Here is a 14,235-nt window from a genome sequence, read left to right as displayed (position 1 = left end):
GAAGTGAATTAGTGAACATTTTTTTTTTTTTTTCTTTTTTTTGCTGTACGTGGGCCTCTCACTGTTGTGGCCTCTCCCGTTGCGGAGCACAGGCTCCGGATGCGCAGGCTCAGCGGCCATGGCTCACGGGCCCAGCCGCTCCGCGGCATGTGGGATCTTCCCGGACCAGGGCACGAACCCGTGTCCCCTGCATCGGCAGGCGGACTCCCAACCACTGCGCCACCAGGGAAGCCCAATGTGAACATTTTTTAAATGTTCTCAGCTTTAATTTATAATATGGTAAATATGGAAAGAGATAATCCAGGTGAACAAAAGCTCTTTGGGGTCCTCAATTTTTTTAAGACTGTAAAGGAATCCTGAGACCACACAGCTTTAGAAGACTGCCATGTGTCACGGCACTCACTGTGCTGGTCGCGTGCGGGTCTCGACACACACTCTCCCAAATCAGCTCATCCGAGCTCAGATCAGCTCGATGAGGAACTGCAGCTGTCACATGAGTATCTGCGATCTCCCAAGGAACACTGTACTGTGCTAGCATGCTTCACCTCAAACTTTCTGAATTGACAAGAGTTTACCTAGGACCACTGGGCCTGGAGTCCAGGTGAGATACACACCTGCCATCTGATGGGCAGCCACTGGTTTTGCCTGGCAGCCTCTATTCCCCCTTCCTCTGATAAATCTCACCCTTCTAGGGATCAGCCACTGCCCCGTTCTCAGTCCCCGTGGTTCAGAAGGCTCCAGAGGCAGTCATGTGACCCAGATCCAGATGGAGCGGTTGGTTCAGAATTAGTCATATGACCCCAGCAGGGTCTATCAGAGCCAATGAGCATTTGTCCCAGGTTTTTGTTGAAAGCACTGGGAGAAAAGAGCTCTCTTTTTACCGGTAGGATGAAAGCCTGGAGCCTCGAGTGGCCATATCCTGGAGCATCCGGTGGTACCACCCCTGGGATAGAGCTTGCCTGAGAATTAGGCCAACTCAGAACCGAGTAATAGAGACAAATTCCTGATTCTGCCATTTGAGCCCCTGAAACCAGCTGTGCTTGGACTTCTCGGTTATGTGTGCCACCAAATTCCTTTTTTTTTTCCTTAAACCATTTTATTTATTTATTTATTTTTGCGGTACGCGGGCCTCTCACTGTTGTGGCCTCTCCCGTTGCGGAGCACAGGCTCCGGACGCGCAGGCTCAGCGGCCATGGCTCACGGGCTTAGCCACTCCGCGGCATGTGGGATCTTCCCGGACCGGGGCACGAACCCGCGTCCCCTGCATCGGCAGGCGGACTCTCAACCACTGCGCCACCAGGGAAGGCCCTCCTTAAACCATTTTGATGTGAGTTTGTCTTCTAGCTAAAACAGTCCAGATGAAAAACTCATTGTAAGCAGACCCAAGACCTGGATGGTAGGGAAGCCCTGGGAGGATTTGGGGTGAGTCGTCCACCACCGGCATCCCTGAAGCCCACCACATATCCGGGGCCTGGGTGAGGCCCCTTTTTACCCACTGGAGACCTGACAGATCCCCTTTCCAAACAACACAGCTAGTTAACGGCACAGATTTTTCTTTCACTTTATCATTTATAAAGCCATACCATGGATTGCAAAGAAACAAAGCAGCTGTACAGGAGTGGGACAGCATCAGTGTACAATACATTCATATCCAGGGTAAGTAGCATACATCAGGGTTTATACAAGGTGACAGAGATTATAGGCACGATGATACAAAATAGAAAGTATATTTCCATCTATATAAATACACAGCCAGGGCATCTGGAGGATGCTGGGTTATTAGGTTTTCCTGCATAGGGTCTGGGAGGCAGGAGGGGATGGAGTGAGGAGTTTCTTACATTTGTTTTGAATGACATGTCAGAGAGGGGAAAGGTGGGGAAACACAGCATGCACGCACAGATGTGCCCTGTCACACACATGAGCCACATGTGGACACGCAGGAGAGTCTCAAGCTGTGGAACACTGATTAGAAACAAAAGTGGGCTATCCCTCTACAATTACCTCGCAGCTGGGAAAAGTCCAAGCGTGGGAAATAAACAGAGGTCCTCCAACACTTCAACATCTGAGGACAGAGGAGCGCCACCCCGTGTGGTTGATCCCACCGTCACCGACACTGAGATTCCCCCAATCAGGGGCCCTACGAGCCCTGCCTCCTGATTCCTTCCGCCGCTGGGTGATAGTGAACTTGACATCCCATTGCCAACCACCTCCGACCCGACTCCTAAGTTCCCTAAAGAGACAAGCAAAAAACGCACACACATACACCCACACTTGCACACGCGCGCGCACACGTTCTGTGTTACCACTGGCCAGGGCACTCCAGTCTCGGGATTCCGGGGCCTCGACCCGGGTGAAAAGTAGCCCCTGGACTCTGCCCCCAGCATCTCCAAGGATCCCGAGGATGGGGAGATGTAGGGGCAGGAGGCAGCCCTCGGAAAGGGCATCGGCCTCCTTGATCCCCCCCCCAGATCCAGATCCTGAAGCTGGGAAGACCAAAGCGGGGGAGAAGAGCCGGGAGGCGGGGGTGATGAACGAACGTCCAGGGAGGGGGCCACGGACACTGTTCCACACACAGACTCGTCCACAGACCCCTGGGTGGCACCAGGGGCCTGCCCAACCTCTGCTCGGCCCACCCGAGTGGGCAGAAAGATGTTCGGCTCATCTCCCTCGGGAGCCCCTTTACAGAGAATCGCACGTGCCCCTTGGGCTCCCTCTTACGATCACAGAGCCACCAGGTCCCCCCACCCCTATGCTGCCTGTCTCTGACACACCCAGGGATCCCTCAAAACCCTGCCAGGGAAGAACGCATCCTGGCAGTCCGCAAGCATTTGGAGCTGCTGCGGAAGAGGCTCCGATGAGGACCTGGGTCAAAGGGCCTTTCCCAAGCCTAGGACGCAATGTCTCTGTCCCTGGAACACCTGGCTGGAGGAGGGAGCCAGAACACCACGATCGCAGGGCAGAGGCATCCGCTCGGCCCTGGAACTCCATCCAACTGTTCCCTTCCTCCCCATTTCCCCTCTGGGCTCACCTCTCCACTATTCCCATGCTCAGTCCTCCCCTCTCGCTCCATCTGGGAAGGGCCACGGGGACCTTGCTGGGCCTCTCTCCCTGCTGAATTGGAGGGCTGTCACTTCCCTGCCCCCTGTTTCCTCCAGACACCGTACAGGGCAGCTCCGGTAAGGCCTCGGCTGCCTCAGAGGCCTGGATGCACAGCAAGACACAGGCTGGGCCTGGGGCTGGGGCCTGAGCTTGCCTGGGGTCTGCATCCCTGCATCACGAGCTGACCAGGCCTCTCCAGCCTCCGGCGCTCTCTTGCCAACTCCTCCCAGACCCTTTCCCATCCCCCACTCCCCAGCCCACTTCCAAGACCAGACGGCACTCTCCTGGCTGACAAACAGATTCAACAATAAACAACAGCAAAAAAGGTTGGGGAAAGGGATGGGGAGAAACAAGGATAAACATTCTCACAATAACAACAATAATTATTAAAAGTGCTTTCTTTTAAAGGAAATCTTTGGCAAGAACGTACTGCAGTGCTGTGGTTGTGTGTGTGTGTGTGTGCGCACGTGTGCAAGGTGCACGGGCCTAACCTGTGAGACACGGGAGGGTTATCCCAAGCAGCGTCTGACCCAAAGGTGAGACCACGGTGGAGATCGGGGTACCCTTCCCCGTCGTTCTTCTGGACAGGCCACACTCTCGGAAACTGACTCTTTCCAGAAGGATGTTGGGTCGGGGGAGTTGATCAGCTCCCCAGCATCTCGAGTCCTTCCCAGAGTCACACACGGCTCAGGCCTGAGTGGGGTGGGCTGCTGGTGGGCGGTGGGAAAGCACGTGTGAAGGCTGACCCCAGACTCACAGGAAGGGTCTGATGTTCCTCCCGGCCGTGCAGACCAGGAGGAGAGAGTTCCCGGGCTGTCCAGTGGGAGATCAAGATATTTACAGAGGAAGAGGTGGAATATCCTCTTCTGTCTGGGAAGAGAGTTGGGGTTAGGTAGGGAATGAGAGAGGGGAAACCGCGGTGTCTGGCTTGAAAGCCTCAGAAGGAAGAGCCCTTTGGGGGAGTCTTGGTCACCAAGAACAAGGTTTCAATCTTTGGGAAGCAGGGGGCTACTCCCCACCATCTTCAGACGCTCTCCTTTCCAACTCCCTGAAACAGAACATCCACACAGATACAGCTTCTTGGAAGAGAAAAAAAATACAAGACGCACACGTCACCCACACCCACCACACACACCCGTGTCCCCTGCAGGCTCACACACCCGCTCGGGCCTGCAGGGAGGCGGGCTGCTAAGCCCTCATCTCTGGGAGCTGACAGCCGGGCCCAGCTTGCCAAAAATAAGGGGGGTGAAGGGGATGGAGCACGTGCACCCCCTCCCCGCTGAGCCCTAGTCAGAGTCTAGGGAAGGCCAAGGCCAGGGCAAGGAGACCCCTGATTGCTCCAAGGATAAAGGCCCCTACCTTTCAGGCTTCACTTATAGGTACAAAGAGGGATGGGGACTGGATTATGCCAGGGAGGCAATAAAGCTAGATGGGGAAATAATAAATACTTCTTGTCAATTTACCTATTCTTTTTTTTTTTAACCTTTTCTTATATTTCATTAGCTTACAGATTCTGTCAGTATGTCTCACATATATATTATATATATTTATATATCAGTACAATGCCTCTCTCTAGGGAACCCAGGGGCTTAAGAAGCTACTCAAGGATGGAGTCCTGGTGGATTTCCCGTCTGGCTTAGAGCACTTGGGTGGTGGTCAGGGAGCGCCCAGTCGCCCAGCTGGACTCTCAGCCCTTCGGCCTAAATGTGCGCCTTCTGCCCTCTGCTCCGCGGCAGCTGGGCTCTGGGGGGAAACCAAGGCAGAAGGGGGAAGGGCAAGGCTTTGGTATCGCAGGCAGGCCATGTGGTGTGCAGGCAGCCTCCCCCAGAACTGACCAGCTCCCCTGGGCGGTCCAGCAAAAGTCAGACCCCCGATCCCTTGCAGAGGGAGCACAGGAACTGCAGGGGTCTCTCCTGGGCCTCGCCGAGCAGGGCTTATAGAAGCAGGTTCCCAGGATGAGCCCCCACATGGGGACCCTGCAGGACAGAACAGGGCAGGGCAGAGCGGGAAGGCTCAATCACCAGCACCCAAAAAGGCAACATGCACATAAGCAAGTCTGAGAAAGGCTGGTCTGGGGCACGAAACCCAAGAAGGTGCTGAGGGCTGGAGCTGGCGGGAGCCACCTGCCCACCCCGAGGCTGGGCCACACGCCTCGGGGAAGGTGCCTAGAGCTCAGCAGCCTCCCTTCCTGAGGGATCTCTTCCCCAGAGCTCCGGACGCACAAGTCCCCATCTCCTCAAACCAATGCTCCAGCTTCCTGGTGGAGGCAGATCAGGGGTAACGTTGCAGCGTGACCAGACCCACTCCGTGGGGGGTCTCCGTCGAGGAGAAGGGGTTGGCGGCACCCCAGGCTGTTAGAGCAGGTGCAGGGACCAAGAGAGCGTCCATTACCCACAATCCTGGGTGTTCCTGGGGAAGGGGGCTTATGCCCACTCCCTGCTGCCCTGTCACCCCCGACTCTAACTTTCTTTGGACAGTATGCACTTGTGTGTGCAAACACAGGGGACACGGACAAGTATACCTGTTTCTACTTCAAGCTGAGAGGCAAACAGAAATCAGTGTGTGAGGATGTGGGTGTGGCCATATATACACCCCATAAAGACACCCACAAACTGTACATCAGAGGCAGAGCAAAGAGACCTTAGGGGCCTCAGGTCCGAGATACTTTCAAAAGCAAAAGTTCCGCCACTGGATGTCTCATGGTGGCTCTTTTTGGTTTGGTGATCTACCCTAGAGGTGGACAGAAAAATATTCTCTTGATAGGATTTCTTCTCCTTGCAAAGCAGTTGGGTTAGGAAGAAAGAGCTTTTCCATTTCCCCCCAAAATGTGGATCTCCAGAGAGGTTCATTATGCCTCTCTTGAGGAGTTCCATCCTCTCGGAGGGTGGAGGGGGAGTTAGGTGGACCTGGTTAGTTTGGGAGGCTCTGGGGGTTTTGCAGTATCCATCTCCCCGGGGGAATCCGAGTTATTCTCCTCCATCTTTTTCCTTCTTTCTCTCTCTCTCCCCCTCCCCGCTCAATTCACTTCCCTCTCCCCACATGACACTTTCTTCTCTCCTTCTCCAAAATTGGCCCAAATTCCTCCTTCTGGATTCAAGGATGGTCAGGATGCACAGGTCCCTTCCCCACATACCCATCCCCACTGCCCCGGCCCCGGGCAAGGGGAGGGGGGAGTTCATCTCTTCTGGCCGGCACTCAGCATGACCTTGGAGACAAAGTTGACGATGGCGGAGGCCGGCTGGTTGGGGTCAAGCTCAGCAAAGAGGTGGCAGGCGTTGTCCGTGGTGCTGCCCTGTTTCCGGGCCACAAAGCCGAAGAGCCTGCAGGGGCGGGAGATGGGTGACAGGTGGGGGGGGGGGGTCAGGAGGAACCCCAGGCCTGGGGGAGGCGCCCAGGAAAGCAAGCTCATCTTTGCTCCCTTCCCCATCTTTCCCCACCTCCCTGAGCACTGGGCACTGAGGGTGGAGCATGCGAGAGAATCCTTCCTCTCCTTCACCAACAAGAAAACCAACGCCTGGAGACAGCACGTCACTTGTTCAGGGTCAGCAGAAATTCCCCTTTGTGGGCGGGGAGCAGGGGGAAGAGGTGCTGGAGGTGAGTGACAAGACCCGACAGTAAGAGGGGGAGGATGAGACCAAAAATAAAATGGGACATTCCTAGACCAGCTTCTCTCAGCCCATCCCTGCCACACCCCTAGCCGAATGTTCTTACACACAACACATAAGCAAAGTGCCGTCTGCCTGTCAAAGGGCCCGCCTGCCTCGGACACCACAGAAGGTCAGAGACCAAAGGACGAGGGGCCACCGTCCCCCACTACACACACACATGCACACACACTTCTCCAGAGAATGGGAGGGGGAGGGGGACCCCACACCTGTTCCCCCGCAAACCCCACTCCTCATACCAGGACTGGAGTGACTGAGCGTTCTCTCTGTGCAAAACAGAGTTAAAAATACGAGCGCGGAAGAACAGAATGTGAGCTCAGGTCCCCTCCCAGCCAGCACATTGCTGGATGGGAAAATCGGGACAGCTGGAGATTCCGATGGAAACCCCTCTCCCAGGACTGGACGGACCACAGCAGCTAAAATTAGCAGAGTTGGGACTGGCTTACCGCCCCCCCCCCACACACACACACAGGGCTCCCCACAGTTTTGCTGTACCCAAATGTGTTTCAGGGGCTGGGGACAATCAGGTCAGAGGCCTAGGGTAACAGTCTACCCAAGTGGTGGGGAAGCCTGGGCCCGTGGATCACCCCCCCGGAGCCCCCTCTCCAGGCCAGGATGGAGAACCGGCCCACCTCTCAGGCCTGAACACTGCCCGCCTGCCCTCCCTTCATGTTTATTTCAGCTCTGTGGGCCTCAGGGCCAACTCAACAGTAGCCCAAGTCCTTCCTCTGCTTGGGGGAATGGATGCGGCAAGAAACCTCGGCCCCCAAGGGCAGAGAGGAGCGCTTACAAGCACCCAGAGCGAGCACCTCCTTAAACTGGGGGCCTGAGGCATCTCGCCTGCCTTACCCTCGTCCAGCCCTGAGCTCTCCTGGGCCCCCACAAGGGCGAGTCAGAAGGAAGCTCAGCACAAAAGCTACTCCTCAAGGATGAATCTCCAGGCCTGGGACCAGCCCGCTTCTGTCCCGGATGCATCTCCCCCTCGGAGGGCCGGGTAGTGAGTAAGACAAGACCCTTCAAACGCAGAGCTCTGGCCTCCTGGCTGGCGGCAGGGACTTGGAGAGCCCAGTGACCCCATGAGCCCCAGGGGAGGCTGAGATAAGCTTTGAGAGGACTGCACACGGGGGCCTCTTTTCAGCTGAGCTGCTAACTCTTCATGTGACCTTGAGCCAGGAGAGGTCTCCTCCATCCCACATGGCCCCTCTGGATGAAACAGAGCAGGACCCTATGGTCCTTGCCCCCCATGTCTTCTGCCTGCCTTTCATCTGTGGAAAAACTTTAGCCAGAGAATAAGTTTAATCAGAGAAAATGCAGAAACAAAGGAAACCAGTCCGACAAGACTAAATAATAGTAGTTTAGTCACTAAGCATAGTTAAGGACCTTTAGTTCCTTCTCAAGGCCTATAGATAATATCCTGAGACATATCCTGTGAGCTGTCTTGTAGAGACTGAAACTCCCACCAGGTGGAAGAAATTAACTACATCATGGCCAGTTAAGGGGGCATGTAGCCCCCTCCCCCCGTCTATAAAAGCTCTTGCCCCCTGGTTGTCAGTGGGGGTGGGGTGGGGGCCGCATCCACCCTCCCCCGTGATTGCTGGCATCCAAAATGAAGCAAACTTTCCTTTCCACCAACCTGGCCTCTGTATTGGCTTTTGAAAGGGGAGCAGCCAGACCCCGCTTGCGGTTACACGGACACCCCCAGAAGGAGCTTTCATCGTGCTGACCCTGGTCAGTTCCACGCATCTGGACCACAGTGGCCTCACTGGGCCTCCTCCTCGCTCTCCTCCTCCCTGCCTCCATCCTTTCATTTCCTTACTAAATATCTATCAGCCCCTCCCACACGGCAGATACAGTCGTACCTTCAGGGAGCTTGCAATCTGGTGGCCTCTCCAGCCCCATCCCCATGAAATCAGCTCTCTCCTGCTCCCACACCCATTTCTACCTGTCGTATAAGACCTATTTATTTTTTTTTTTTTGCAGTACTCGGGCGTCTCACTGTTGTGGCCTCTCCCATTGCAGAGCACAGGCTCCGGACGCACAGGCTCAGCGGCCATGGCTCACGGGCCCAGCTGCTCCGCGGCATGTGGGATCTTCCTGGACCGGGGCACGAACCCGTGTCCCCTGCATCGGCAGGCGGACTCTCAACCACTGTGCCACCAGGGAAGCCCCCAGCCTATTTTTAAACAAGGGTTCTTTCCCCAAACCTTCCCAAATCAGCAGTGGTTTTGATTTCTTTTTAATAGTGAAAGTTTTCTTTTTCTAAAGCCAATCTTATATGAGGTCTGGATATGTAAAGGTGACAGCAGTACTTATGGCAATAAATGGATCAATTCAATAGCGTAACGTTTACCTATGATAAAGTCAATCAGTGAGAAAAAAATGGGGCTGTTTGGGTGAGCCCAACGAAGTAAAAGGTGGAATTATAGAGCATAGTGACAGTCTTATGTCAGCTTCAGTACCCAGGTTATTCCTATACTTTGTTTTGGTTTTACTGAGAAAACTCCGATTCATCCTGATAAATAACTGCAAATCGTACCTCCCCTCATAGCGGCTCAGTTACAACCTGAGGAACCTAGCGTTCCTTGGAACACAGCTTGAAAACCACTGCAGCACCTTAGCCTGCTTATACACTTCTCTTACCTACTGTGCTACCATCAGGCACCCGAGGGCAGAATCAGCCCTCTGGTTGGTCTGAATTTTCCCAGGGCTGAGTTAGTTCCCTGGAAGCACTTACGAAATGCCAAATAGATGGAAAATTGACCAAAGGACCCCAGGGCCATCAGTGGAATTTCGGAAGGAATTCAGACCTACTGGACTCCCGCGGTCTGACGTGGAGGTCTAGCCCAGCCACGTCACGCACAGAAGTCCGCCAAGAGAGCAGGAATGGGAATCAAGGATGCCAGGATTGTGGCAGAAAAGATCATTTAAACAACCCCTGCCCCACTGCCGTCACCTCCAATAAAACTCAGCTTTCAGATCCCTTCCTCAGACCCCTGCGGGTCTGGTCCTGAGAGAGGGAAGGGGACAAGACTGGAGGCTGGGCCTTTGGTCTCGAGGCAGGAGAAGGCCAAAGACCTGGCTGCCTGGGCAAGCTTTTCTCCAGAGCTGCCCTTTGCCTACGTCCTGTTCCTGGATCCTAAACCCACTCCCGCACCACCTCTGCCCCAGCCAAGGAGCACGAAGACCAGCCAGCCGGGTGGGGAGAAGCGTACTTACTTAGCAGGGGAACCTCCCTCCGTCTTCATCCACCTGCGGAGAGAATGACGGCACAGCGTAAACCACCACTTCTCCCTCAGAGCCCAGCCCCGGGTGTGCCTGGACCCCTGGGGAAGGCAGAGCCCCTGTGCCAGGGGGGCGGGAGCCTCCAAAGACCACGCATCAGGGCATTCACAGCGGAGAGAGCACTGCGGCCTGCCTCCCAAGGAGCTTTCCCCAACGTGGAGAGAAGCAGCTTCAGGGTCAGAGGGGTAGAAGCAGGCGTTTGGTCCCTGGGAGAGGCTTCAAACTGGTGGCGGGAAAAACTCAAAAAGATGCCAACACAGCTACTCACGGTCCCACAGGCATGCGCAGATCTTCAAACTGAGCCAAGAATGCACACACACACACACACACACACACACACACAGGAGTGCATACACACACACAGGAGTGCATACACACACACAGGAGTGCATACACACAGACTTCAGTGTTCGAAAGATGGCTGGGAAGGCAAGTGTCTACAAGAGACTTACTTCCTCTCCTGTGGATCCAGGTCACAGAAGGTGATGGTGTTGAGGGGGTAGTGGCGTCTGAAGAAGAGCCTGTGGCACACACATCAGATAAACAGAGAATGAGTGCTGAAGTGACGCCTCCTTCAGGTCAGGCCACCACCTGTGGCTGTCACAGGTCGACACAGCCTTTCCCTTCTGAGCATGATGGCCTGGGCTGCTCCCTTTGGGGACATAAAGCCATGCATAGGGACAGAGAGATGTCTCATAGAAACATGTCTCAAATGCTAGAGGCTAGGAAAAGAAGGAAGAAACTGGCATTGAGGAATGAGAAACGGGGGAACTCTGGAGGAGGAAGAAAAGGGGCTGGGGAGAGAGCGTGAGAGGAAGGGCCTCTGCTCTAGAAAGCAGGGACTTTTATCAGTTGCATTTACAGCTGTATAACAAGTGCAGGCATATTTGTGGAAGGAAGGAAGGAAGGATGGATGGATGGATGATGGATAGAGGGAGACAAATTAGTGAAGGGATAAATGGGTGGGCGAAGATAAATGGGGGATGAATAGATGCAGGAATGGATGGATCAATTGGTGAGTGGGTGAGAAAGTGGATGGATGGATGGGTCACAGGGTTGGGGGGAGCCCAACACAGAAGCAATTAGAAGAATCTTACTGGGCTTCCCTGGTGGCGCAGTGGTTAAGAATCCGCCTGCCAATGCAGGGGACATGGGTTCAATCCCTAGTCTGGGAAGATCCCACATGCCGCGGAGCAACTAAGCCCGTGCACCACAACTACTGAGCCTGCGCTCTAGAGCCCGCGAGCCACAACTACTGAGCTTGCGTGCCACAACTACTGAAGCCTGCGCGCCTAGAACCTGTGCTCGGCAACAAGAGAAGCCCACGCGCCGCAACGAAGAGTAGCCCCCGCTCACCGCAACTAAAAAGAAAAGTCCGCGCTCAGCAACAAAGACCCAAAGCAGCCAAAAATTAATTAATTAATTAATAAAAAACAAACAAACAAAAAAACACCATCTTTGGGGAAAAAAAAAAAAGGAATCTTACTTTCTCTGGTTGTCAGTCAGTGTGATTCCCTGGGCAGAAACTTTGAAGTGGACGATGGTGGCAGCCGGCGTGGGGTCAGTAGCCAGTGTCTCAGAAGTGGCTTTGGAGATGGCCTGTGGCCCAGTGAGTGACTCCATGTCCACAGAGTTTATGAAGAGCACGTTGCAGGCTGGAAGAAACCCACCCAAGGAGGTGTCATGGGGGCCGAAGTGGGTGGGAACCATCCCCAGGTCTTCTCTTTGGGAAGAAGAGAGCAGATGAATTTCAGGCCAGCCTTGGGCCGAGGCATCTGCACACAGAAATGTGGTCTTCCCAGAGACATCTGGGTCTGGGAGAGATATCCAGCCTGCACCTGCAGGAGGGTACAGGGCCCGGAGGAGGAAAGGCCTGGGCAGGGATCCCGTCTGGGGTGGCCACTCACCTGCCCCTTGCTTCAGCAGGTCAGTGGTTGAGTTGGCAGGGCCCGAGCTATCTTTTGATTCATCTGTGGGGTCTGAGACAAAAATTTAATTCAGCTGGTAATTAAAACTGCAGAGCTGGAAAGAAGCACAAGGTTGGCTGGGCCTCAGGCTAGCTCTGCAAATACTTTGTGCAACGGATACCGCTTCTCATAATAAGCCCTGGCAGTCAGCACGTGTGTCCAGTTTGAATGTCCAGTGATTGCTCTAAGTATTCAGCACACTGGCTGGGAGCTGTGGAGTCCAACAGAGCAGGGTTCAGATGCTCACCCAGTCACTTGCCAAGTATGTATAAAACGGAGGTGATGATGAGAGCGCCCACTTCCCTGGGTTTTTGAGATGTTCCGTGTACAGTGTTAGTCTAGTCGTTGACATAAAGCAAGCCTTCAAGTGGCAACTGGTATGGTTGTTCTGCATGGACGTATCTTATGTGTAGATCAGTAAATGCCCAACTCATTAAACCACAATACAGCACAACTACAATTTCAATATTAATAAGAACTGAGTAGTGTTTATACCAGCATTTCTCAGACGTTGGTGTGCAGGCTTGTTAAAACACAGATTTCTGGGCACCACCCTAAAGCTTCTGATTGGAGGGGCTTGAGAATAGCTACATTTTGAACAAGTTCCCAGGGGTGCCGATGCTGCTGGTCTGGGGACCGTACTGTGAGAACTACTGGTTTATACAATGTAAATAAAGAGCAGTGTTATAATTATTAAATTACTTTGCTAAATTCCTTAGAAATATAATTTAATTAGTGTCTAAATCATGTGGTTAATAGGGCTATTGAAATAGTATTTGAACTTTTAAGTTGATAATAGTGGTCAATTATCATTAATAATTCAATGAATCGAATTGGATACATAGATATTGCCAAATAATATTGGAGGTTTTAATTATGGACATAACCCCAGGACCTCCAAGAGAGACTGAAAGCAAGTCCCAGACACAATTCCGAATATCCTATTAGTGGACAGAGAGCATGGGGAGAAGGCACCCCAGTTACCAGTTCCTAGACCTCGAGTTCAGGGCCAGGCATATTCCCCTCCCCTCGAAGGAGCCCCGTGTATCTGGGGCTACATAATGGAAGCCTGTGCTGTCGAAAGGTTTGGGGTGTCCATCCGCCTTCCTCCGAGGCTGGGACACCTCTCTAAGAGGAGCTAAAATTTCTTTTGCCAGCCGCAGTGTCTCACTCAAATTCTCGCCCTATAGGTCCTAAAGCTCTTGAATTCTATTTGTACTTCCCACAATCAAAAGAGGGCTTGCTCCTCCCATTAGCTCGATGTCCCCTCAGCGAGGGAACACCCTCTCAGCCATGCAGACTAGAAACTCCAGGGACATCTTGGGCTTCCTGTCTCCTTCCCACGCCATGTGGATCCCTAAGAGGTCCCTCGAGTGTGCTCTCTCCTCTCCATTCAGACCGCCCTCCCACACCTGGATGCCCCATGACCTACCTCTGCCTTTCCCTCCCCCCTCCCTCGGCCCTGCCCACTGATGCCCATCTCACCCTCCGGACACGGTCCTCCCCATGGCTGTCTCCTGCTTCTATTTCCTCCCCTGGGATGAGTCGTAATTCTCAGGATTCAAGTATGAATTCTTAAAGCCTCCAGAGAATTTTCTCTGGAACAATCTGGCAAGTCAATTATGTGTGTTTCTGGAATTAAGATTTTTAATGAACTTTCCCTTCTTTTTTATTAGAAAAAATAAAGAGGAGAGTGGTTTTGAGTTTCCCAAGATTGGCAACATGACCCGTTTCCTCCAAGCCTGGCGCATGTTCTGGAGCAGCTGGCTGGGCAGAGACGTGAAGGAGGCCAGCACAAGGGTGCGCTTGGAGGGCGAGGAGTCTTAGGTTCCTACCTCGGTTTGGAATGACCAGCTTACAGGGCAGAGCCAGCGGGATGATGGAGTGCTGGTAGACCAGGGCAGACAGAGATCCTGCAGGGAGGGAGACAGCCGGCAGAGGCAGCGTTACTGGGAGCACGTCGGGGGCACTGAGGAAGCACACCCACCCCATCCCACTGTCCATAATCTTTAGCTTCGTTCTTACCTCTCCCTCATCCCCTCCACAAAACTGAAAATTCATTCCCTCTTTGACAGCAAGATCCAAGGGAGAAAACTCTAAAGGCTCACTCTAGCCGTCAGACGGTTGCCCCACAACTTTTCCTTTTCTTTTTTTTTTTTTGCGGTACGCGGGCCTCTCACTGCTGTGGCCTCTCCCGTTGCGGAGCACAGGCTCTGGACGCG

The 14,235-nt window shown here is 53.7% G+C and overlaps 1 protein-coding gene across 10 annotated transcripts in view; it reads right to left on the bottom strand.

The window, feature by feature from the left end:
• Positions 1-1,547: 1,547 nt before the first annotated feature.
• TNS1 (tensin 1) overlaps positions 1,548-14,235 on the bottom strand; it is a 205,251-nt gene continuing 192,563 nt past the window's right edge. For all 10 annotated transcript variants that reach the window (XM_073807274.1, XM_033859781.2, XM_073807276.1 and 7 more), the window contains 6 exons: positions 13,849-13,926; positions 11,954-12,025; positions 11,533-11,701; positions 10,499-10,567; positions 9,981-10,013; positions 1,548-6,419 (listed from right to left, as the gene is read on the bottom strand). In XM_073807274.1, coding sequence (XP_073663375.1) covers positions 6,275-6,419; positions 9,981-10,013; positions 10,499-10,567; positions 11,533-11,701; positions 11,954-12,025; positions 13,849-13,926 — 566 coding nt within the window. In that variant the 3' untranslated portion in view covers positions 1,548-6,274. The remainder of the gene's footprint in view (positions 6,420-9,980; positions 10,014-10,498; positions 10,568-11,532; positions 11,702-11,953; positions 12,026-13,848; positions 13,927-14,235) is intronic.

This window comes from Tursiops truncatus, chromosome 7 (assembly GCF_011762595.2).
Source record: "Tursiops truncatus isolate mTurTru1 chromosome 7, mTurTru1.mat.Y, whole genome shotgun sequence".
Classification (NCBI taxonomy): Eukaryota; Metazoa; Chordata; class Mammalia; order Artiodactyla; family Delphinidae; genus Tursiops; species Tursiops truncatus.
This window is presented reverse-complemented; position numbering and strand designations above follow the sequence as displayed.